This window comes from Symphodus melops, assembly GCF_947650265.1.
Source record: "Symphodus melops genome assembly, chromosome: 12".
Taxonomy (NCBI): domain Eukaryota; kingdom Metazoa; phylum Chordata; class Actinopteri; order Labriformes; family Labridae; genus Symphodus; species Symphodus melops.
This window is the reverse complement of record NC_136702.1, coordinates 1,831,439-1,855,723: the sequence shown is the minus strand read 5'-3', so window position 1 is coordinate 1,855,723 and position 24,285 is coordinate 1,831,439. Positions and strand designations below refer to the sequence as shown.

At 42.0% G+C, this 24,285-nt stretch overlaps 4 protein-coding genes across 5 annotated transcripts in view; 1 reads left to right on the top strand and 3 right to left on the bottom strand.

Moving 5' to 3' along the window:
- The window catches only part of ifngr2 (interferon gamma receptor 2), a 251,499-nt gene that overhangs the window by 122,775 nt on the left and 104,439 nt on the right, over nt 1-24,285 (top strand). The gene's annotated exons all lie outside the window — the stretch shown is intronic.
- Nucleotides 260-2,712, bottom strand: cUnh2orf76 (chromosome Un C2orf76 homolog). The gene is made up of 5 exons (XM_079358360.1): nt 2,367-2,712; nt 1,987-2,037; nt 1,614-1,651; nt 1,157-1,238; nt 260-603 (listed from the first exon to the last, which is right to left on the bottom strand). Exons 1-5 carry the CDS (start codon nt 2,497-2,499, stop codon nt 527-529), a joined length of 381 nt encoding a protein of 126 aa, XP_079214486.1. The 5' UTR covers nt 2,500-2,712; the 3' UTR covers nt 260-526.
- Nucleotides 4,071-7,899, bottom strand: steap3 (STEAP family member 3, metalloreductase). 2 transcript variants are annotated; one of them, XM_079358215.1, is made up of 6 exons: nt 7,785-7,899; nt 6,316-6,835; nt 5,888-6,215; nt 5,224-5,423; nt 4,979-5,143; nt 4,071-4,905 (listed from the first exon to the last, which is right to left on the bottom strand). In XM_079358215.1, exons 2-6 carry the CDS (start codon nt 6,799-6,801, stop codon nt 4,624-4,626), a joined length of 1,461 nt encoding a protein of 486 aa, XP_079214341.1. In that variant the 5' UTR covers nt 6,802-6,835; nt 7,785-7,899; the 3' UTR covers nt 4,071-4,623. The 2 variants fall into 2 exon arrangements, with proteins under 2 accessions (XP_079214341.1, XP_079214340.1); XM_079358214.1 differs by having other exon boundaries at nt 6,316-6,807.
- rubcnl (rubicon like autophagy enhancer) lies at nt 10,835-21,995 on the bottom strand. Its single transcript, XM_079357585.1, has 17 exons — nt 21,909-21,995; nt 19,399-19,480; nt 18,648-19,008; nt 18,248-18,426; nt 17,694-17,776; nt 16,926-17,358; nt 16,682-16,727; nt 16,496-16,601; nt 15,925-16,061; nt 15,389-15,453; nt 14,836-14,875; nt 14,253-14,330; nt 14,014-14,134; nt 13,361-13,422; nt 13,066-13,219; nt 12,725-12,815; nt 10,835-12,609 (listed from the first exon to the last, which is right to left on the bottom strand). Exons 2-17 carry the CDS (start codon nt 19,478-19,480, stop codon nt 12,503-12,505), a joined length of 2,145 nt encoding a protein of 714 aa, XP_079213711.1. The 5' UTR covers nt 21,909-21,995; the 3' UTR covers nt 10,835-12,502.

Below are 24,285 nucleotides of genomic sequence, written 5' to 3'. Positions count from 1 at the left end.
ATAAATAAAGATTTATTGATTGTTAAATACTGACCTGAAGAGATATCAGTGACTTTATCATTAACTTTATTTAAATCACCTTATGTTAGAAACATGGACTATAATTATTGAAAGGTTTTTTCACATTTTAAAATGGTTCTAAAGAGAAATGAAGAATTAAACTTAAGCACATTTTTAACAATAAAAAAAAAAAATCAACCTCAGAATAATGAAGACATTTGACTTTATTAAAAGCCGTATTAAATAACATACCCGGAGAGACATTAAGAACAATTTATTCAACATATCTTGAAACAATAGTTCAATCAAAAATAAACCTTTGGTCAGAGCAGCAGGAGTCTGACGTGATGAGAAATGGAAATAAAAGGCACACCAGTGTGTGAAGAATAAGCTTCAGTTTAAAAACAACCCTGAAAATAAAAACATGACTGGGATGTTCTCGTTGTCCTCATCACTCGCTCCAGCATGCTTCAAGTTTGGCCTCCGTCAAAAGAAAAATCTCAAACTGTAACCGAACACCATAAGGTCACCAAAAGCTTGTGGGGTTTGCTTTATAGAGGCCGTAATCTTCTCCTCGGAAGAACGCCACTTCTGTTTCATTGGCTGAAACAAACAAAGTGTTAAACTCAACATGGTTCATTCTGAAATGTTCTTCGTTCATCAGCAGACTACACATCTATGTAAACATGACGTCAGATATTCAAAAATGAGATGTGATTCTAGTGAAATGTAACCGACATCGAAAACTGCTTTGACACCACGGCAACTGAACATTTTGTCGTACAAACCCAATTTATGGAATTTATTTGACTGTGTTTCAAACATTGAAGGCAAACTCCTGCACATCGTCATCAATGCACGTACGCAAATGTGTTTGTGCAATTTAGACAATGCTCTCTCTTTTTCTCAGAGACACTTTGAGTAACAAAAATAGGACTAAAAAGGTTGCTTTAACGCATCAGTAATTTTTGATCGAGATGGGAAAGAGCCAATCTAATATCAGTATCAACAAAGATCATTGAGCACCTTAAACATTCTCAGTTCACAAAGTGTCTCTTTCAAAACATTCAGACTGTAAAGTCTGTTGACGTCTAAAGTGTGCTCGAGAAAAGATGACAAACCTTTTATTTATTCAGAGTAATAAATGAACTCTTACCCACACCGGCTGCTCTCAGGGTTTGACCGTCTCTCAGAATCAGATTTTCATCGTCGTCTAAACTCATCACCAACTCATTCGTCTGGGAAAGAAACAAAACAACAGAAATGTTTCAACTTACTGCAGCTCAGCATGTGGTGGACACTGTAGCTTCAGTGTTTAGCCAGCTCTGCATGTGGTGGACACTGTAGCTTCAGTGTTTAGCCAGCTCTGCATGTGGTGGACACTGTAGCTTCAGTGTTTAGCCAGCTCTGCATGGGTCTGTAAAGCTTTCTGCGTTCTAACCTCTCTCCATGTTTCATCTCCAACATTGATCCTAGTTTGAGCAGCTTTCTGCTGCTGGAGCTTATTAGAAACATGCAGAGGCTTTTTAGCTCGGGTACAATCACTTCTATCTGAACCACCAACCCAACCCAACACACACAATATGAATATGTAAAAACAGTGTGAGATAAACCTTTGCTCCATGGGCCTGGTGGACAATCTTCATTGTGTCTGAAAATAGAAGAAAAAACGAAGTCTGATGAAAAGTGTGAACACGATTCATTTCTTCTAAACTGACCTCTTAAATTCAGATATGAGTTATAACCTGCAAAGACACGTACAGCATGTCTCCAGTGAAGTCCAACACAAACTTGACTCACGTCTTTCTTTCAAAGGTCACATGCATTTTAAAATGGACATGCATGGTTTTGCATTTCAAGCTTTCCCATCAATTACAATACTTTTTGTCCAGTCGCATATTTCGTCAAAGTCTTGTCAGCAGCCGATACAATCAGACAACACAAAACAAAGACACAGCAAAATGTGGAAAAATCCAGTAAACTTACCGTAAGCATATTTCCTGAAGGGAGGGGGCAGCGATGCTCTCGTTGCAATATCTGACAGGAAGTGAAGATTTAAGTTCATTAATAAAGCTTCAGGAATGTTTTGCAATGACTGTTGGAAACCTTCCTATGAGGGGCTCCATCTGACCTTTGACCCCACCATTTATTATTCATTAAGAGGTCAATTTGAAGTGAAAACTGGATGCTGTCTGTCTCGCCCTACTTGAATAATAAAACTTCACATTGCTGCTGACATTTCATCATGGTGCAGACGAAGTGTTGGTCAAAAATATTGTTTTAGTTTTAAATGACATCCAATGAACAGAAGACCAACTCTTAAGTCTCAGCAGGAGGGGGGGGGGGGGGGGGGGGGGTAGACTCACCTTCTCGGACCATCTGCATGAAGTCCGGCACAGCCTGGTCCAAACTGACTCCGTGAAAAACCACAGGTTTGAAGTTTCTGTGCTCGAAGGAGCGGACCAGCCGCACGGTGATCACCGCCTCAGAGGAGCACATGGCCGGCTGACTGTGAGCTCTGTGTCCCGCTGATGTGAGCCTGTGTCCGGCTGCTGGATCCCTCCTGATCCGCTGATCTGATGATCAACTCTGAATACGGTCAATTACGCAGCTTCACTTTCTGTTCCGAGTTCTGTTTGTGGCTACCATGTTAAGACCAGAGCAATCGATTTCAGCGATCCAGTCGAAAGTAATCGATTTCCGAAACATCGGCTTTTCATCTCAATATCGCCTCCCAGTGTGCAGGAGTGAGTAAATGTAACTACAGACTGTTGACATGTAGTCATGAGAAAAGAATTTTGAACTTGGATGAATCTAGTTAAAACATAATCAATATCTGTTTCATTCGAAGAGGCTCTAACTCCCAATATTCACTCATATTATGTTTTCTATGATTGAAGGGAAATGCCTGCAGACTGTTTCAATTCAATACAGAAACAAGTGCAGGAGGACGTCTGCAGTTTTTAATTGCACATTGCACGCATGCACAAGTTTCACTTTTCTTATAATCTTGTTTTATACTCCATTTTATTTCACTTAGTACTTTTTGCACATTTAGGTTTATTCATATAAATATTATTTATCTTTTTTACCTTGTTTTATTTTATTTAGCGTACCCTTTCTTATCTACATTGCACCGTGGGGAGGGGGGAAACGTAATTTCAATTTCACTGTATGTCTGACATATTTTGGAATTGACAAATAAAGAACCTTGAACCTTGAACCTAATGGAGCCGTTCCTCTCCTACACACCTGTCTTGTGAAATCTGATTAGATTTTGTTTCTCTCCCCAGTAATTCATCCACATTCTACCTCAAAGCGAAACACTCACAAGTGCCTTGTCTGTCGATTGTCTGTTGTTCGTTATTTGTTGTCCAAATGTCTTTAGTTAAGTTATTTGTTGTCTGTTGTTCGTTATTTGTTGTCCAAATGTCTTTAGTTAAGTTATTTGTTGTACAGTATTGCTAGTTTTTTCTTTAGTGCTCTTTTATGCACTGCAGGTTTGCACTGGGGGGGGGGGGAATGCAATTTCATCTGTGCTGTATGTTTAACATGTGGCATATTTGACAAATAAAGAACCTTGAACCTTGAACCTTGAAAAACTCCTTTGTGGCCTGGTCAACTCAAAACGAACAATATCCACAGTACAATGCCAACACACAAGTAAACCACTGAATCCATTTAAGACATTACAGCCACGAGTCAGAGCAGAACTAAACATTTACATTTAAATATCTGACTGCTGCTGGAACAAAGGGGCCTCCGAGTCCTTCAGAGGAACACAGGCATCACTAGTCGATCACTGAAGACGCTTCGGGGTCCTATTCAAACTGTGCATTTTTAGTTTGGTCCTCTTCTCTTCTCAAAGGTGACTTCAAGTGAGTCTGGGGTAACTCCAATCTAAACCAGGCTTTTTGATCACCTTATTAATGCTATTTTTTTCATCATGCACACAGCTGCAGCCTGCACAGCTCATCACAGTAAGAAAAGTGACTAACACGAACTAACAGAGATTGCAGTGTTTAAAAACGTGTGGTCTTGAAGAGTCAAACATTTTCACAGATTAAAAATTAAAGAAGGGTAAAATCAACAAACTTTAATTTTCGTGGTGCCGATCTTTAAAACAAATACAGACAAATCTGAGAAAACAGAAGATATGAAAACAACCAAAACAGGTTTCTGTTTATTTTGATAATGTAATCAAAATAATACTGTTATAACCAGTATGAACTTTGATATTTACCTCAATAAACATTTCTATGTACATATTCCCTTCACCACTCACTGGTTTATCTTTGCACATTTCTGTGTTAAAGTTCAGGTAGCTTGTGCATATGTGTATGTTTGAATAACTACAGTAGGCCTTTTTGCTTCCCTGCAGTCAATATTTTCATTCACGTCTGAATCTCTAAACTACTGCTGCAAAGTCGTTTTTTAAAAATATAATAATAAAAAGTCCAGCTGTTAAAAGGCATCAAAGGCCACGTTGGATCCTGTTCACTCTCTTACTGTGTGTAAGAACATAAAAGTGGCACTGATAAAAGACAGCATGTCTGTCACTTAGAGGCACAGAGATCAAACTCTCACAGAGAGAAAAGAAACTTCTTCCAGATCTTGTGATCTTCAGACGTCACCGAAGTTTTGGGGCGGATCCACCTGAGCGTGGTTGTTTGTGGGTCTGTGTCGCCGGCTCTCCCAGCCCCGACGGATCTTTGTCAGTCTGAACGTCAGACACGGCAGAGCCAAAAGGATCCGAGCCACCAGGACCACACAGGGCAGGACGAGCGCCAGCAGGAAGACCGGGGGGAGGAAGTACGGGTAAGACGAGGGGTAGAACGCAAAGTCCCAGCCGAAGAACAGAGTGTGTGTGATGGAGAGAGTTAAAGCGACGTAACCGAGACCTGACTGGAGACAGAAGGACACATTTCTAAACATACACCTCGTGTTTGTTCTAACAACTATTAGAGGAAGAACTCACCTGAACAAAGGTGAACTCCCTCCAGGTGAGGGCGTTTCCCACAGAGGGCAGAGAGGTAATGGCCAGCAGAGCGAGGACTCCAAATCCCAGAATTCCACTGGACAGGTACAGGTCAGACCTCCACACCTGCTTCTCCACCCAGGAGTTTTCTACACCAGATTTCATCTACAACAGATGGAAACACTCAAACATGCGAAGATAAAATCCCCGTGTGTTACGCACCTGTGATGTGAAGCGGGGCTCACCTGTCTGTAGGCGGCGTTCAGCAGCGTGTACCCTGCAGCCCGCCTCAGGGTCAGGCACATGCTGTACACGGCGTGCAGCACGGCGCACAGGAAGCTCAGCAGGCCCAGCTGCTTCCTGCTGCACAGCCAGCGGTCCATCCAGAGGGGAAACCTGCGATATTTAGTCCCTCGGACGAGCTGGAGGACGGCCGCTAACACGCCTGGACACAAAGAGGAGCAGCACAGTCACCAACGATCAATAATATGAAGGCATTCATTTATCAAGCTGTCCTGCTTTATGAGATGCACTTGATTGTATTCAGTTTTTCAAACTTGATTGTGTTCTCATGATAACAAAATTTCTTTCTGGAAAAGGCTGTTGGCAACATTTCTGCAACAAAACTGTGCTAACGTATTTGTGCAATTAAGACGTCACCAAATCTCTCTCTCTCTCTCTCTCTCCCTCTCTCTCTCTCTCTCTCTCTCTCTCTCTCTCTCTGTGTGTTTGCAAGAGATATGAATTTGACTTTTGCACCTCTGAGACGCCCAAAGGACAAGAAACGTCAATCAGTACATTTTGATTTCACTCATACATTAAGTTGCTGTTTCAGGAAGCTTTCCAAATATGTTCAAGGCTAAACAATTCTTGAATTCTTCTTTTTCTTTTTAAGCATCATTTCAGTACCTGGCAGGTAGACGAGAGCAAGTGTTACCAAGGCAACAGACGGCAGCGTCTCATTCACTGTCACCAGGGGGAGCTGGTAGAAGTTATTCTCTCCTTTGTCCAGGTAAGGCAGCAGGACGTGTCTCATGAAGTTGTATGCATAGAAGAAGAGGAAGAGGAGGAAGGTGGTGAGGACTGGGCCCCCCCAGGAAGGGAAGAGAAGGAGGGGGGCTTCCTCGATGTCTCTAGACGCACTCAGACCCCCCAAATCCACGGGGCTGAATCCGAGACGGCGAGCCAGCTGGAGGACGGAGGCTTTCGAGGCGGAGCAGTCACCGCAGATCAACACCTGACGGGTGAGAAAAGGCAGAGCAGAGGTTTATATGCACTGTCACAGTCAAGGGTTAGGGTCATATTAGTCTCTGCTCATTCTTTATATCCTTCCTCACCTGCCTGCTCCCATCGTGGGCTCCGACCTGCAGCGCCCACGCAGACACCGTGTTGAAGCCCTTCACCACACTGCTCATTGGAAACAAGTCAGCCAGCCTCTCGGCGTTGGACTGCCACCCTCCACCTCTCAGACTCTCTGCGTTGCTCACATCCACCAGCACCTTCCCCGCCAGCACCTCCCTCAAACCCAGCAGGGTGCGGTAATGCTCGGGGTAGACGGCGGTGAACACCAGCTTCTCTGCTGCCTCCGCCGCTTCCCTCTGAGACCGAAGCTCCACCCCTTCAGGAAACAGATCCCCGCCAACACAAGCAGGGTCCCTGCTGCCCACGACCACCCTGAACCCGCAAGACAGCAGTCGGATGGAGAGGGAGCGGGAGAAGTCTCCGGAGCCGATGATCCCGACCACAGGTCCGCTCCGGGCCAACAAGTCTGAGGTTTCAGAGGAGGCGCTGCTCAAAAGTGGGGTCTTCATGTTGTTCTGCATGATGGCCTGCAGGGGGCGATGATGATGAGGAGGGCTGTTAGATTTTGATTGACACAAAATATAATAATATTAAGCAAGTTTAAAAAAGTCTCAGCGCTCCTCAAAACATGTAAATCCACTCTGATCCTGTATTTGATCATGTCTATAAACCCCTCTATTTCAGCCCTGCTCAGAACAGGCTGTTTCTGTGTCTGTCACTTTAAATATGTAAATGAGCTGTGTCTGACCACGCCCCCTCTCTGGAAGGGCTCGGGTGTACTCGGTGCTTTCTCGCTCCGTGTTCTATTGTTTACGGTGAGAAGGCAGACTCAGAGGGCAGAACAAACACCTAGCTGTGGGAGTGTCACCCACCTGGGGGGAGGGGCTACTGCCCCTTTGTGATGTCATGAAGGGAAACTCTCCAAACAGCCTATTTAAGCACATATTTTCTGAAAAGTGGAGCAGGCAGAAAACGGAGAGGATGGACTTTTCTCATCATTGTGGGGTTTGTAACCAGACTAGAGACACATGTTTGAGCTACAGGAACATGATGAAGTGGATTTTACAGAACAAATGACCTTTAAAAAAAAGGTCTTTAATCTTTTATTTTGTAAACACAAGTGATAATCCTGGGTGCACAAGATAATAACTTGTTCCTTTAAGGTTATTTAGTTATTATTAATGTTTGTAAATGATGGTTGTCTTATAATCAAGCTATACCTCATGCATACAACTACAAGTAATCTTATTATTATTTTATTATCCTGTAAACAGTTATCTTCTTAAGCACACAACTTATCTCCTAATTATCTGGTGGGAAAAAAGTTTTTAATATTGTACTTTTAAATGATTTTCTTGTCTTTTAATTCATTAAAATCCCACATAAGACACCACATTTACCTGCTGAGAAGTCTAAATATGAACATTTTGAAGAGCAGAAGTTAAAGTCATGTGAGGAAGCAGGAAAGGTGTGAAATGTTCAAACAGAGGAGCATGTCACTGACCGTTTCTCTTCAGGGGAGCTTCACATTTAGAGATATTCAAGATGTTATGTAGACATGTTTTGTTTGTCCTCCTGCTCCCTGAACGACTCTTATTCAACCCTGCCGGTCACGTGCAGGAGAGGCCCCGCCCACTGTTGCATTCAAGGACTCCTGATGGACTCGGGTATTTTTCTTCTTTGTAAATGTATATTTAACAGTTGAGGCGTTATAATGTTGACGAATCTCTTCTTAAAATAGTTTATGTTTCCATGTTGGACTTTTGTGATTATCTGCTGGTTTGGTAACTTCAGCATCACTTACAAAACCCGAAAGAAGAAAACCCTCAGCTCAGTCTACATGCAGAGTTAAGACTTCTGCCAACAGGGAGGATAAAATGGCAAATTATTATTATTATTATTATTTTTATTATTATTATTATTATTATTATTATTATTATTATTATCATTAAAATTATAGGACATGGGATTGCACATTTTAAACTTGACTGTGGCAGTTATGTTAAACTCCGATTATTCCTACAGCACGTAAATGCATCACAGCTGACAGCGCGAGATAACGCTTTATCATAACTTAAGCTGGGTTTAAGTTCTTAAATTGAACTAGCTGATAATAAAACCGTCTGTAACAAAGAGAGACTCTAAACTCAAAGACATAACAAAAAACAATGTATTTTGCAATATGTCCACTTGGTGTCGCTGTTCTACTGTACAATATCCTCTAGACTTTAGAAGCTCCACAGAATCCAACAAGTCCAATCAAGACTTTCTCATATTTCTTATTGTACCATTTCAATTGTTCTCAGCACTTTATTTTATTTTTACATTTTGTTATTTTGTTTGCCGTCTGTTTTAATGGCCAATCTCCCCCCAATGGAGAATCAATAAACTGCATCTATGGAGTCAAATTTAAAAAAATTTAGCTTCACTTTGCAGCAAACATTGATGTCTGAGACTGCTCTTAGTAGTTTTTGAAAGCAAGACAATATCCTCATCATGTGCATGCAAATATGCCTTTATTTTTCCACAGCAGTTTCTTTATAAAATATGTAAGATCATGGTTAATGTGGGCTGCAGTGATTAGCACTCTGCCTCTGGTTCGAATACTGTCGGTCTGGGCCTCCCTGCATGTTCTCCCCACACAGTCCAAACACATGCTTGTTAGTTTAACTGGTGAATCTAAATGTGTAGGTGTGAATATGAGTGTTACTGGTTGTCTATATGTCAGTCCTGTGAACAGTCAGAGTGCAGCTACAATGCCTGCATCTGTGTGTTAAAGGAATTATTTCTGAAAAACTCTTTCCACAGCTTGAGGAGGCTTTTTTCTATGTAGATATTTTCCTCATAATTTTTTACTTTTTGCCATTTTTGCAGCAGAATAAATCACTGGAGAAATAAAAAATACACAACAATCATCAACAAACTGAAACCAAATACACACAATAATCAGAGTTACACAGGGATTACTCACAAATAATTCACTTTAAACATAAAGAGGAGACTTTCATTTAACTTCCATTCAGTGAAACAGTCTCTTCATGCATTTCACCCCTCAGCTCCTCTACTGTATTTTGGCCTCACGGGAGCCAGGCTGCAGGATCCGCAGAGTCACAATGACTTTGACTGCTTGTCTAAACCAGGGGTAAAACAAGGCATATATCAGAGGGTTTAAAAAAGAGTTAAATCGACAATCCCCTGTTACAGAAGTAGCTCCTCCAGCTTTGTGTTGCTAATCAACTTCATCATCATCATCATCATCATCATCATCATGGTCATCGTCTCTTTTAATTACATTAATTTACTTGTTTACGTGTAAAGACAGATAAACGAGTGAATTTAACTGAGCAGCAATAAAACACCTCTCTGTGTTGTGATGTTTAAACTTTTGTCATTCCTGGAGGAGCAAACTTTCACAAACACGATCATTTGAATAAAAGCCATTACTGACTCTGTGCTGGTAGTTTGTTAAGGCCCTGACACACCAAGTAAATCATCCTACCTACACAGGTTCGAGAAAGCCCCTTCATCCTGTATCCATTCTTTCACCCGTTAGTGCGTTGGCATGTAGAGTAGTTTCCTCTCACGCATGCGCAGAACTAACATGGCGTTTGGCCGTCGACTGTCGACTTTGCTGTTTAAGTGTTTAAAGGTGACGTGAGGCGACGCCACAGTGTCAGGGCCTTCGGTTGTGCTAGCGGGGTCAGCTCAGGTTCCTTTAGCCTACTAGACTATCTGCATGGTCTCTTATAAGTTGAGATAAATGGTTTCACGAAATCTTTTCTTTTTACATCGTGAAGCTTGTGCAGATGGCATTTCTCTCATCTAAATCATCACCAGCTGTGCATGTCCGTACATTGGTTTTTATTAAGGAGTTGCTCTTACCTTTTTTCCCACGTTGATGACTCCTGCAGGAGTCAAATGTGACTTTTACAAAAGTGGAGTTCGTTGTGATTCAGGAAATCTGAGGAAACTGAAAGGACCTTTTTTAATCAATTTAATGTTTGGATGTGACGGGAGGGGAAATCTTTCATTTTCTTGAAAAGAAAAATCATTTGTAGAATTTGATTATCGACCATTAGAATAACAGAGATTGTTTTGATTAAAGACACATGGCATGAAAACATTGCAGTTTCTACAATGTTGACAAATGAGAATAAGGACTGACAGTGTGTAGTGACAAATCGGCTCTGCATGACCTCCTGGCCTCGTTCACATTGCACCTCCTGTTTGTCTTCTGCGACACCATCAACAACAACGACGACGTAGATCCTGAAACCCAGAAGTTAACTTTATTCTCTTGGAAGAGAAGAGCAAGAATAAAAACAAACATAGTAAAACAATAAAGTGTACCGAAGATCAAACATGCACACTTCTCTGTCATCCTTTCAGATTCTGATCTGATCTGGGGAAGAAATGGGATTTGAAAGTGTTTGTGTATGTACACATAAATCAAGATCTCTATAATTTATTTATGAACCTTTATTTAACCAGGAATAATCCCATTGGGATTCAGAATCTCTTGTGCACGGGGGTCCTGGTCAAGAAAGCAGCACAGTAGGTCCACATCAAGTACACATTTGAACAACATCAACAAAACAAACATGTTGTTGTTTTTGATAAACAAACTATTGATCCATATAAATATCAGACACAGAGAAAACGCCAGTTCAGATTCCATCCCAACAAGGACGAAAACAAACAATGGAAGCTCGGCAACGATTGCATCACGTTGATGCGTGTTGGCTGCGTCGTGTGTTTGCATCAGGCTTGTTTTTCTTCACACCTTTGATTGGGTCGACGTCCTCACCTGACACTGATCCACGCAGGTGTGAACGAACCTTCATTAGACCGGCTAATCAGCTGCAAAGTATTCTTCTTAGAGAGTCTTCTGGGACTTACCCGTGTTTGTGTTCGTTACAGGTAACTTCCAAAACAACAAGATTTATCGCCTCAAACAATCACCTGTATGACCTGTTATTGCTATACAGTTAGCTAAATGCTAACAATTTAAACTTTAAATGATCAATTTGATCAAATGATGTCGATACCTGTTTCGATACTAAGGCAATAAAAAAAAAAAGTCCTGTCAACCAAACACTGAATATTTATTGTAATCAGTTATCTGAAGGTGCAAACACTCTCTGCACAGCGTTCAGTCCACATGACGATGAGTTCATTTTAAAATATTAACCTTTGTTAGGTTTGTTTACTGATGACGTTTCGCTTGGGTGTCTGAAAACAAAAAAAAGGTTTGAGAATATGTTCAGAGTTAAACAGCCAATGTGCTGTTTTGTTTTATTTCAGTGACCTTGTGACGACCCCGCTCAGGTGAGGAGCATTAAGCGGTAGAAAGGAGGGTGTGACGTGCTTGTTTGACCACGATGCATTCATCAACAATCGATCTGCTGCACCGAGGATCTGACTGCAAAAACTCAAAGTTAAGCTCCTCCCCCTCGCTCCGAATCTGCAGCCAGCACCAGAAGCAAGGCCCCTCTCCTCTAACTTCATGTGAATCTGTTCTCTGCATTTGACTCTTTAGGCTGCCTCCTTTAAACCCGGGATGTAACACGGGTAGACGTGTGATGAAACAAACACCCACACGCTCATCACTCGTCTCTCCTCCTCGTCAGTAAAATGAAAAATAGCGTCTAAAACAAATCTCAAAGTGTTACAGAATCAACTTTAAACCTAAACAGAGGCCTTGAAAAGCAAGGACAGTCGCGAGTTAGAAACCCGTTAGAGCAGGCAGACGTTGGGAAACATCGTGAGCAGACATTTAAAAAGGGAAGCGTCAAGATGGATGGAGTCAGGAAATCCGGCAGTATTTAAGGAGCAGTCGCTTAAAAACAAGTCGGAGCCGCTGGAACGACATAAAAGTTATATTTGGATGGAAAAATCTTTGTTCTTTTTTTTTGATGTCTCAACAGCCAGTGGTGCTGATCTCAGGTGGATCAGATACGACCTTCCATGTTGTTGGGATCTCGTTGGTTGAGGATTCTTGTGGCAGGTTTTGATGTATAGTTATAAGTTTAGCATGACGTGACCGAGGGGAAGCATGTAGAAGGTAAAGAGACATGGATAAGAGAAAGGATCCATGAGGAACACACAGGCAACAGCGAGGGTGCAACACAGATCCCAGAACAGATGTGATTACAGAAAGAATTCAGTGTTTTCTGAACGTGTGCTCCGTGTAATGAGGAAGTTGTAGCTGCTGCTCAGTGGTCACTCTTTAATCGACCTGTCCGGGCGTTTTTTCCGGGATTGGATCCGAGCACATTTAGGACACTTCTTCTCCACAAAGCACCGTTTGTGAAAGCAGGCCCTGCACGCTGTAAAACAAGACGAGCCACGTTTCAAACAGCCGAGTGTTTCTGCATCTGGAGACTTTACCTGAACGAAGTCAGCGAGTTGTTGCTTACTCCAGAGGTTCAAATCAAAACGAACCTGGACAGCGCCTGCATATGTCGCTCTGAAAAGGGAAGATGACGTCTTTCTCCCTGCAGAACTCACAGATGAAACCTCGGGCCAGGCACAGCTGTGTGAGGACAAAGGGAAAAGTTCACTCTCTTATTTCATATTTTCATTGCTCTTTGTAAAAAGGGAAATCTTTAAGATTGGTGAGTTTATCAAAAAAGAAAAAAGTCCTCTCAGTGTTTTTATTCAGATATGAATGAAGATTTCAGTGTAAAAAAAAAAAAAGGGCTGAACTTGTTTGTCCTTTTCTCTCCAAAGTGACATTAAAATGTAAAGTTTTTTTGTTTTTTTTTAAGAAGGGTGTTTCTGACCTGACAGTTTTCTACGTGAGCGATGGCAGAGTTCAGCACGGCGTGCGCCTGAGACACGAGCTGGCCCTTCTTCACCCTCAGCAGGTCGTCCATGGAGAACAGGTGAGGCTGCTCCGTCAGGTGGGCAGGAAGCTGCTCAAACTCTGTCCTCACCCTGACACACACACACACACACACACACACACACACACACACACACACACACACACACACACACACACAGGATGTGATCTTAGCTCATCTGTGCAGTGAACAGTTTGTCTTTACATGAAGGTGTGTTGATGTTTGTTTTTACCGTTCTGATAATCTGCAGGCCGTCAGCAGCTTCTTGATGTCAAGCAGCTGATCCTGGAGCTCCTGAGGACAGAAGGAAGGAAGGAAGGAAGGAAGGAAGGAAGGAAGGAAGGAAGGAAGGAAGGAAGGAAGGAAGGAAGGAAAGGAAGGAAGGAAGGAAGGAAGGAAGGAAAGGAGGAAGGAAGGAAGGAAGGAAGGAAGGAAGGAAGGAAAGGAGGAAGGAAGGAAGGAAAGAAGGAAGGAAGGAAGGAAAGGAGGAAGGAAGGAAGGAAGGAAGGAAGGAAGGAAAGGAGGAAGGAAGGAAGGAAAGAAGGAAGGAAGGAAGGAAGGAAGGAAGGAAGGAAGGAAGGAAGGAAGGAAAGAAGGAAGGAAGGAAGGAAGGAAAGAAGGAAGGAAGGAAGGAAAGGAGGATGACATGAAGGATGCAATATTTTCTGGCTGTCGGGTTTGTGACTTCTCTCTGCTGACATTTCGGGTTCAGAGCTTCGGCTCATACTTTACTGAAACTCTTGATTCTGCATCAGCGTTTCCACACATGCACAAAAGTCCTGAAGTGTCAGAGTGAACCGCAGAAACAGACACATTTTCAACCCTGACTTTATCCTGCTCCTCCCTGTACAGTTTCTATTTGAAGTCGTGACTCGTCTGACTCACCCTGAACCTGTGGAGCTCCTTCACTCGGCCGTAGAGTTGTTTACCCACGCAGCGCAGATCGAACAGCGGCTGAAACCAGACTGAGTCCAGCAGCTGTTTGGAGAAGTCACTCACAGGAAACCTGAAATACCATGAAATAAATCAAAGCATTTCATAAAAGAGTGAAGACTTTCATTTCCCCAGAGATCTGAGCGGAGCACAAACAGTCAGCAGTGGGTTTTTTTTTATGTTTGTCCGACCTGCTGAAGTCCCAGTGGGTCAGAACTCGAGCAGGAATCACGGCCTCAGAGCCGCCGTGGCAGCAGTCACAGAAGTACCTTCAAAATAAAACGACATTAAAGTCACATTTCACTCAAACAGGAGAACACATCTGTTCTAGTTCCTGTAATATTTTCACATAAGATCTTGATTGGTTTTCATTTGTCCATGTTTGAAGGTCGATGTCAGACTCAACGCTGAAGATAGTCGAGAACATATTTATAGATTGTTGGATGGACAGACATTCACCTTCCTGTTGTGTGAATAGTTTAATCATCAATCACGATCTTAAAGACTGATTATTTCTATATATTGTCATTTTAAATGCTGGAAACTTTCCTGCGAGCAGCTCGTGAGATTATCATCACAAAGCAGAAACGATATTTTCCACACAGCAGGGAGACGCAGTGATGGATGCGTTTGACTTTTAAATAAGTGTCCACAGGGGGGCGCCAAAATCCACACAAACCAGAAGTTCCTCACAGGAGTTTAAACATGCTGACTTCAAGGTTAAAAGACTTTTTTGGATAAACGTGTCATAATAAAACATTTAATCTGACATACCTGCCCAGGTATTCACAGTAGCGCAGTTTCTTGATGTACTCTGGTGGCAGAGAGAGAGGAGAAGGTAAGCTTTTATTTGCTCCTGTATTCGAGTCCACAGACTTTCAGAGGAGCATGAACATTAAATAATCTATTATATCAATAAGTTTATATGATTATTTATGAACCAGAAAAAACCCAGAAAATATCCAGAAAACATATATGATTGAAAGAGAGTCATAAACGCAGAATTGAGGTCTTTTACTTGCAATACATTTAAAACTCAATTAAAAGATTTAAAGGGTTAGGTTAGGACATGGTGGTGCAGGGGTTAACTCTGTGACCTGCAAGAGGGTTTCTGGTTCAAATCCCAATGTGACAGTCTTTCTTTGAGGAGTTTGTAACTGATGAGTAAAAGGGCCTTTTGCATGCTCTCCCTGTGCACAGACTGTGAGGTTCACTGCAGGGACTCCACCGTCCTCCATCAGTGCAAAGACGCTGTCGTTAGGTTCCTCAGGCAGCAGCTGGCTCGTCTCCGTACGACTCAAAAACTTATTGAAAATCCAAAACTCACTGTGCTCCAGTCCCGTCCCGCAGCCTGCACACAGAAAGTTCTGTTGAGCGACAACGTCACCGCGTCTGAAAGAGAGAACACAACCTGTCACTCCTGTGTGTGTGTGTGTGTGTGTGTGTGTGTGTGTGTGTGTGTGTGTGTGTGTGTGTGTGTGTGTGTGTCTGTCTGTGTCTGTGTGTGTGTGTGTGTGTGTGTGTGTGTGAGAGACTGTGAGTCTGTCTGTGTGTCTGTCTGTGTCTGTGTGTGTGTGTGTGTGTGTGTGTGTGTGTGTCTGTCTGTGTCTGTGTGTGTGTGTGTGTGTGTGTCTGTGTGTGTGTGTGTCTGTCTGTGTGTCTGTGTGTCTGTGTGTATGTGTGTGTGTCTGTCTGTGAGTCTGTCTGTCTGTCTGGCTGTGTGTGTGTGTGTGTGTGTGTGTGTGTGTCTGTGAGTCTGTGTGTCTGTCTGTGTGTGTGTGTGTCTGTGAGTCTGTGTGTGTGTGTGTGTGTGTGTGTGTGTGTGTGTGTGTGTGTGTGTGTGTGTGTCTGTGGGATGGAGACCTGTGGTTTGGCTGCACAGTGAAGATGATCTGGACTCGAGGTGGAGCCCAGCTCAGACATCCTCTCATCCTGGTCCTCAGTCTGATCTCCTCCGTCAGGCCGCTGCTGATCGCCGTCACACCTGCTCCTCCAGGTAACTAAAAAAACCCAAAACAAAGAGAGCAGGACACTTTGACACCTTTAAGATCTTTAAACTAAGCTTACACAGATCAGAGACAAAACGGAGAAAATGTAAGTCCATACATTTTGAAAGCCTGCTTTCTTCATAATGTCCAGCAGGGGGCAAAAGAGAGTCTGTTTATATAGAAATCAATGATGAAACAATGGATTTATTTCCATATGAAACCTTTTTCCAAAGCCTCCATGGTCTCCATCTCTAGTTTTAAATCTCCTTCAGTGCAATATGTCATCAATCATTGATCCATATTAGAGTCAAACAGGCCAGAGAGCGAGGGAGGAGTTAGAGGCGGGGCAATCAGTGAGAGAACGACGAGCTCAAACACGTCTAATCCAGAGTCCATTTTTACAGGTGAGAATGAAAACAGTGAGCGATGGCAGGTTTGGATCTGACCTCCAGCAGGGAGCTCCGCAGGCTCTGCCGTCCTCGTCGAGCGCCGTCCGAAGGAAGCCAGCGCCTCTTGAACTCCAGCACCAGCTGCTGAGCCAGAGCCTCTGCACTGCATTATGGGGAAAAAAAACGGAGTCAGTGAGTCATGTGTAAACAAACACCAGGCTACAAGAGTTTGTGTTCACCTACTTTCTGAGAGAATCTGTTTTTATGGTCAGAGAGTCCGCCGCACCGTCTGAAATAAAACATAACTATTATTATTTATTTGGTGCAGGCAGCTTTTCTCCACATTCAGACATCATCATCATCATCATCATCATCATCATCATCATCATCATCATCATCATCATCATCATCAGTGCTGTGTGCTTAGAGAATCAGACTGTGATACTGTGCAGAGTTATGAGCAGCTGCAGTCCCAGAATCTCTCTACCTTCAAAGCCGCTGTCGGTGGAGAGGACAGAGAAAGTCTTCGGCTGACGTTCAGCCTCTCCGTGTGCTGCTTCCTCTTCCTCTTCATCCTCTGTGTGTTTGTGTGTGTGTGTGCAGGAGGAGTGTGTGTGTCTATGGGATGTGTGCATGTCTTTGTCAGAGTGACTGTGAATCTCTCGCACAGTCTGAGAGTGTGTGTGTTGTTGTGTGCACGTCTGACAGTGTGTGTGTTGCTGTGTGCACGTCTGACAGTGTGTGTGTTGTTGTGTGCACGTCTGACAGTGTGTGTGTTGCTGTGTGCACGTCTGACAGCGTGTGTGTTGCTGTGTGCACGTCTGACAGTGTGTGTGTTGGTGTGTGTCCATCATTAAAGTCCACTTCGCTCCCTCCAGCACCTCCAGCACCATGTCCACTACAATGAAATGAGTATTTTCCTGCAAACGGTCATGAAAAAAAACACAGGATATCATCATGATGAGTCAACTCAGTAAAACCAAACATTGAGAAAATATATGAACAACTCTCAGGTTTGATATGATTTAAAAATCTGAGTTATAAAAAGAGAAATCAATGCCAACATCTGTTTTTGAACTTATCTGTAAACATGCTTATTTGTCCTGTCAAAGAGGACATTTCAATAAGGGGCCCAATGGCGACCTCTAGTGGACACTTAACACACTGCAGTGGTTTTTTTTTGTTGCACATTTGCATTGACTTCATTTTTTAACATCAGAGGTGACTGCCTGCAGGATAGAAACATGTAGTTTACCTTCTCCAGCTCACTGCTGGTCTTTAAGAGGCCTGCAGAGAATTCTGGGATACCACGGCTCCTTCTCTGTCTGCTGACCTGGGCTAATGGACGGACACACACACACACACACACACACAGATGAGTTGGTAGGAAATAAGCATGCACATAGGGAACTCAACAGTGAATCAGAAGAAAATGTGTTTTTTTTATGATCAAACTAATTAAATCAGACTCAGAGTGATTGTCAGCCGTCATGACACCATGTGTGGAGATATGTGTTGCCTTTGTGTCTGGTGTTACTCAGAAGTCAATGTGATTGGTGCAGACAGGAGGGGTAAATAAATGCTCTGCACATTGTTCAGCTCTGACACACCAAGCAGACGACAAAGAACTAGATGCAACAGAGCGTCCTCAGAGGGATCAGCTGCAGCTGTCTGATGGTCAAAAATCTGATAAGAGATGTTTAATTTTTGTTTCATATATCGAATCAAATATCATATTAAAAATAATAACCCGGAGGTTAAAGAAATACTTAATAAACTCTGTGTGTATCCAAACACATTGCATCACACCTGACGAGCGAGGGGGGTGACATCTGAGGAGGCCCCGCCCTCTCTGCTCCTCAGCCAATCCCTGCTGTCCACTGCAGCTCAGGTCAGACGAGGCAGAAACACAGCGGGAGGACGGGTGAAGACCCGGATCCTCCAAAGTGGGGACTGGCAAGGGTTCACGCTGATCCACAGAGACCGGGCTACAAGAGGTTAATTCATGCACATTTATTACAAAATAGATCCACAGATTGAAGCAAAACTGAACCGGAAATCTTCCTAATTTGCTCATTCACATGAATGTATAATATATATTTTTTAAAAAAAACTATTTTATCTAAAAAAAGATCAACTCTGACAGTAACACTTCCTCCTTAAGTCACACAGCCATTTTAACTGAGTGTGTTTGATACTGCTAGTTTACCTCGATGGATTGAAGCTGTCTGTGTCTCCTCCTTGCCAGGAGACGGGTCGGTGTCGCCTGGAGATGACCGGACTGCTCCTGGGGAGGAGTGGGAGGGCGCTTTGGGCCTCTGGAGACGAGTCCTCCTCGTTTCCTTTCCTTCCTCCATCACGAGCCTGACCATGAGGCGATGGAGCAACGTCGAGCAAGTCACAGTGAGAGCGACGTGAGAGTGTGAAGGCCTCCTCGTCGTGCGTCCTCCTTGTTACAGCCAGCTGTGGGTGTGGATGTGGAGACCCTCCTTTGGTGTCTGCTGGAGTCAGGAGGAGATCTGGGACTAATCCTGAAGCCTCCGTAAAATGGTTTTGGAGATAAACGTCTCCTGAAGAAAATCAAAAGAAGAAGAAAAGAGACATTTTCAAGCCGTTTCTTTTGCCCTGTACACAAAGATTTCTCCAACCTCTCGGTGTTTGCTCCAGAAACAGAGTGAAAAATAAAAAGCAATCACAACAAATCAGTGCTCGTTGAGGGATTGAGGATCGACCCTTGAGGAACACCACACATCACACTGAGTCTTTCATTAAGGAAGGTTCTGATCCAGTTTAGAAACCACAGTTCGTCCCTCTCTTACATGGAAACATGCGGACACCTTCAATCAGCTTCTAAAAAAGCTTTTTTTAGTAAGTGAATCATCTTAAATCGGTGCTTCTGTGCACGGCAGGATTCTTGAAGCTGCTGCAGAGTGAGACCTGACGTGCAGAGAGGATCTGACCTGTCTCTGCAGGGTCCGCACACCAGCTGACGTATCGTTGTCTCCTGAGGCCGGCTGACGAGTCCGTGCTGCAGCTTCCCATCTGAGCAGAAGAAGAAGAGATGAAAAGTTTCCCAACAACAGCAAACAGCACAAACTCTCTTCTGCAACAGCTCTTCCTGTTTTACCAAGTGATGCTTTAGTGTGTTTTATGTGCTGTCCTGTAAATGTTTGTATGTTTTATACATGTTTAGGGGCAATAAAGGTTTTCATTGATTCAGCTTTAGGTTTACAGTTGAGGATAAATAACAGTAATCATAAAATGCCAAGTTGAGATTCTCATTTAAACCGACTTGTTTCTTCGCTCTTATGAAGTTTGGAAATTGTGATTGTGTCGATTTGTAGTTTTCTAAACTCTGGCGGACATGATGATCAGGATCACAATGACGCTTTATGATCAATAAAAAAAGTCCAAAGTCTGAAGATTCCTGCCCTGAGTTACACCGAGGGGCAATAAAGGAGATTAAGAAGCAGTGATTAAACTCTCTCATATGGGCAGAAGATGGAAGCATGTCAGAGATGATGTTGTAATTATGATGAGCAAAGAAAAACAAACATGTTACAGGAAAACGGCTCGATGTTTCTGGAGTTTCCAGCTTGTAGAAATCTGAGTTCTTGGTCGATTTTCAAACCCTTCCTGCTCCAGCGTGTGAAGCAACTCACTGATTATCTCAGTCACTGACAGGAAGTGCGTTCCTCTGCGTCAATGTGGAGAATTTAAAGTTTATTCCTCTGAAGCCTAATTATTTAAAACTCGGAGTGAAGAAGGTCACATGTCCTCTTCCTGCAGGTCGTCTCAGAGTCGACGGCTCCTCGTTTTAAACTTCTGCTTTTGGTTTTTAATCTCAACATCTGGCAGACTGCCTGCTCAAAGCTACAAATCTGACAGAAACATTTCCGTGAAGATGTGACTTTTAACCCTCGATGAGCCGACACAGATGTGGAGAGAAGTCTCCACGTCAGCTTTGAGAAAAGAAGTTTAAAATCTGATTGAACCTTTTTTTTTCCCCGTCTGAATAAACATGATTTAAACGTGTGTAAAGTGGGAATTAAAACCTCCGCTGCTGTTTTCTCCTCCTGGTTTCTGTTAAAAGGTTAAATGTGATTCCTGCACAAACAGTTTACACGAAAAAAAATAAAAAAAACTGCTGTTTGAAATATCATAAATTTCATGTTGTTGTTGTTGTGTCTGTTTTATGGTTTGAATTGAACTGAATAAGTCTGTCTTTGATTTCTGTGTCACATTTACTCCTCGTGTGAAGACGAAGCTCCTGATTTGACAACACTGATACCAGGATGTTGTCGGTGGTTTTGTGTGATGTTGGAGGATGACCGTCCTTACATGTTGTTATTTAATAAAAGCCAACACTGTGTGCTCAGACAGGATAAGATTTAGTCTCATGGTCAAACTATCTGATCATAGACGTAAAGAAGAAGAACATGTTTCCACTCAGATGTCACACTTTGGTTTGTGGCTGCTGATCTGATCTGACATTTTGCCGTCATGGTTGTTGGAGGCAGAGACGACCATATTTGGACAAGTGGGTGGAGCCTGACAGAAGCGAGGGGTCAACACGCTACATGTAGGGATGTCAAGATACCACAGTTTTTAAAATAAATCAATAATCCGTGGGACACTGACAATGACTTTACTGTGACTTTATTGTGTAGCGTCTTCAGTCAAATGTTGGACATTTAGATTCACCTGAATTTAAATCTTTGTTATGATTCATATCTAAGACATCTCAACCTGTTTTCACACCACAGCACACAAATACAAGTCCTAAGCACGCAGTATTGGGTAATTTCCTGTTTGTAGTTACGTCTACTGCACACTGTCGAAACACAAATATGTTGGCATGAAAACATGTTGAGAAAATTTCTCTCATTTCAGCTTTGGGTTAAAAAAAACGTGAATGAAGGTCTAAATTTTTCTTTTATTTTTGTAATATTTGGTATTTTATAATATAATTTTATAATAATTCATAAATCAGAACTCGTAGGTTATGAAATTTGATGACTAAGATGAATTTATTAAAAACCAAAGTATTTTAATCTATGACCCTCCAAACTACCTTTTTTTTATTTATTTTTTTTAAGTCCCAGATCTTCTGCTGCTGAGATCATTTCTTTAATTCTTCAGGTCAGTTTTATTTAACCCTTTCCTGAATGCTCTCTTTACACTAAGAACAAATCCTGCTCAAACTGACGAGGATGAAAACATAACAGCTAGTAGTGACTTAAACATGAAAATAAACCCTGAGTTTCAATACTTATAACATTTACAGACCCTGAAACTATATATAACAGAATGGATCGACTGCAAACAGACAGGCTGGCTTTAACACAGAGCTGCTTCATGTGTGCGCATAGAGCTGCTCTGATTGACAACAAGAAAAGAAAGTAAAGCAAAGAAGTTTATCCTGCTTCACTTCGTATCAAAGTGAGAAAATAACAACAACGTTACTCACCGTTTAAGAAAGTCTTGCATCCATTAGAGGCCGATGTGACTGAAAGACGTATTAAAAACCTGCGACAGGAAGCTGCGAGTGCTTATTATCACTTCCTCTTTTTAACAGAAACACGTTTTTTTTCTCTCTGTGGTCAAGCCATCTGCTTTCTCCTTAAATGAAAAACATCATTAAAAAAATGTATCTACACTGAAACCAAATCAGAAATGTCCTCACAAGTAGACTTACTGCAATGCTATCTGTGTTTTTTTAAGGATTCATATTTAGAACATTTGCTTTCAAACTACCAAAACAACACATCTAATGTTGACCTCAGACATTTTGCAAAGTCGAGACTTTCTGTTCCTTACTTCCTTTTTAATGCGAAACTATTTTTAATAATGAGAAGTTTCACTTAGCCTCGAGCATGTTTTTATTTTTAGCTAACTTTTTAAATCTTCTACATAAGTCCCCTTCGCACTAATGAAGTATTTCCTTCTTCTTCTTCTTCTTCTCTCTGGTTTTCTGAAGAACTTGAGAGCATGAAGTAAAGAAACATACAAAATATTTGTGACTATTTCGAGCAGAGAAGAAACAAGAAGTGTAACTTACAGTCAGAGCTGCTTTTAGATAAACACAACATTTCTCTGTTAACATTTACACCTCTTAGAAATAATCCCTGCTCTGTGGAGTTCCCCAAGGTTCTGTCCTCGGCCCACTTCTGTTTTCCTCGGCACCTCGCCCACTTGGCCACATATTGAAAAACCTTAAAGGTAACTTTTAAAGCAGATGTAATCAAATTATATTATCCACTGAGCTGCCTCATCCCTACTAAAGACTGGATCACAGTTTAAAATGTATAAAGGTCTTGGTCCATCAGTGTCCATCTACACAGAAACAATAAAGTTTTCTTTGTAAAATTAAAGCAACATTAAACATGCAGACCTTTACGTCATTACCCAGGAAAGTGGAAGTCCTCCCAATATTATTAGTTCTACATTCTGGAAAACTCAGCCAAGCTCTCATGTTATGAAATGGCAGTGACACATATCTGTTGGGGGATGTTTAGCGTAAAGGTCAACATCCGTTATATCCTTTGAGTGTGGGTCCATAAAGGTCGCACAAGCACAGAAGAACAAACGTGTTCCCACACAGGCTGTAATCAGAGATCAGCTCTGTGTATCTGCTGAGGCAGGCTGCCTGCATAAACTGCTGACTCAGCGCACACACACACACACCCACACACACACACACACACACTCAGATCAGATGGTTGTAAATACGGGTTTTTACCTGCAACATGAAGCAGCTTTTCCTCTGCTGACGGAGCTGAACCCACAGCTGCTTTCAATCAAACTTTATTAAACACAAGTTGTGACATCATTAAAGAACGTATAAAAAGACAAAACAAAAGGAGCCAAGTTTAGTATTAACCTTTAGTTTCCATGTTTAAAGCTCCTGTTAGAGATGTTCTTTTCTCGTTGACTTTGGCGACCTGTGGCAAAAGCAGTGACTCTTATCTGTTTTATTCTCCCGTGTGCATATTTGTAATTATATTTTTTTCCACAAGTATCACAGTGTGTCGTCTTTTAACAGCCAAAAACATCACACATTGTGAGTATTTCTGTTTAACGTAAAGTCTCATGTGTCTGTTTTAACACAAAAAGCCAAACTAGGGACATGCAAATTGAGCGTTCTTCAGCTTTCTCATCAAAATGTTGAACTGTTCCTTTAAAGAGGAGTTATCTGGTTTTTTTTTATGAAGAGATCAGGATAATGTTTGAGGTTTTAATCAGACCTGATCAGTCTTCTGATAAAAGAATACAATGTTTTTGTAACTTCAAACATTTTATAGATCACGTTGTGAATTATTATTTATCACACCACAGTTAACTGCTGGATAAATCACACATAAAGCCTCAGACATAAATTAAAATATCAGTATTATAAGGTGTTTGTTGTGTTTGATATTTGGTCCATCTGGTAAAAAACAAACACAATATTAAACAACAGTTTCACTCAAATCTGAGCTACTGTCGTTTTATAGTGACTCAGTCTTACCAGCAGGTGTCGCTGCTGCTCAGGCATCCTTTGCTGTTATGGTTGCCTGCTGCTTCAGCGCTGCTATCTCAGTGCGCAGGCGCAGTGAGTGAGCTGAGTCAAGTCAAATGACTGCAGAGAGAAAGGAGAAACATCTGTCTCGAGAATAAAATAGATAAAGACAATTTGAAAATGGAAATTAAGTTTGTTTATCTTTCAATCATATGAAAAAACAACAACAACCTGATGTGTAAAATGGATGTTTTTGTTCTTCTTCATAAAGATAAACTCAGTTATATGTTGTCATAAAATTACCATGAAGATATTCGTTTCACCTTATTATGATACAAACAAGATT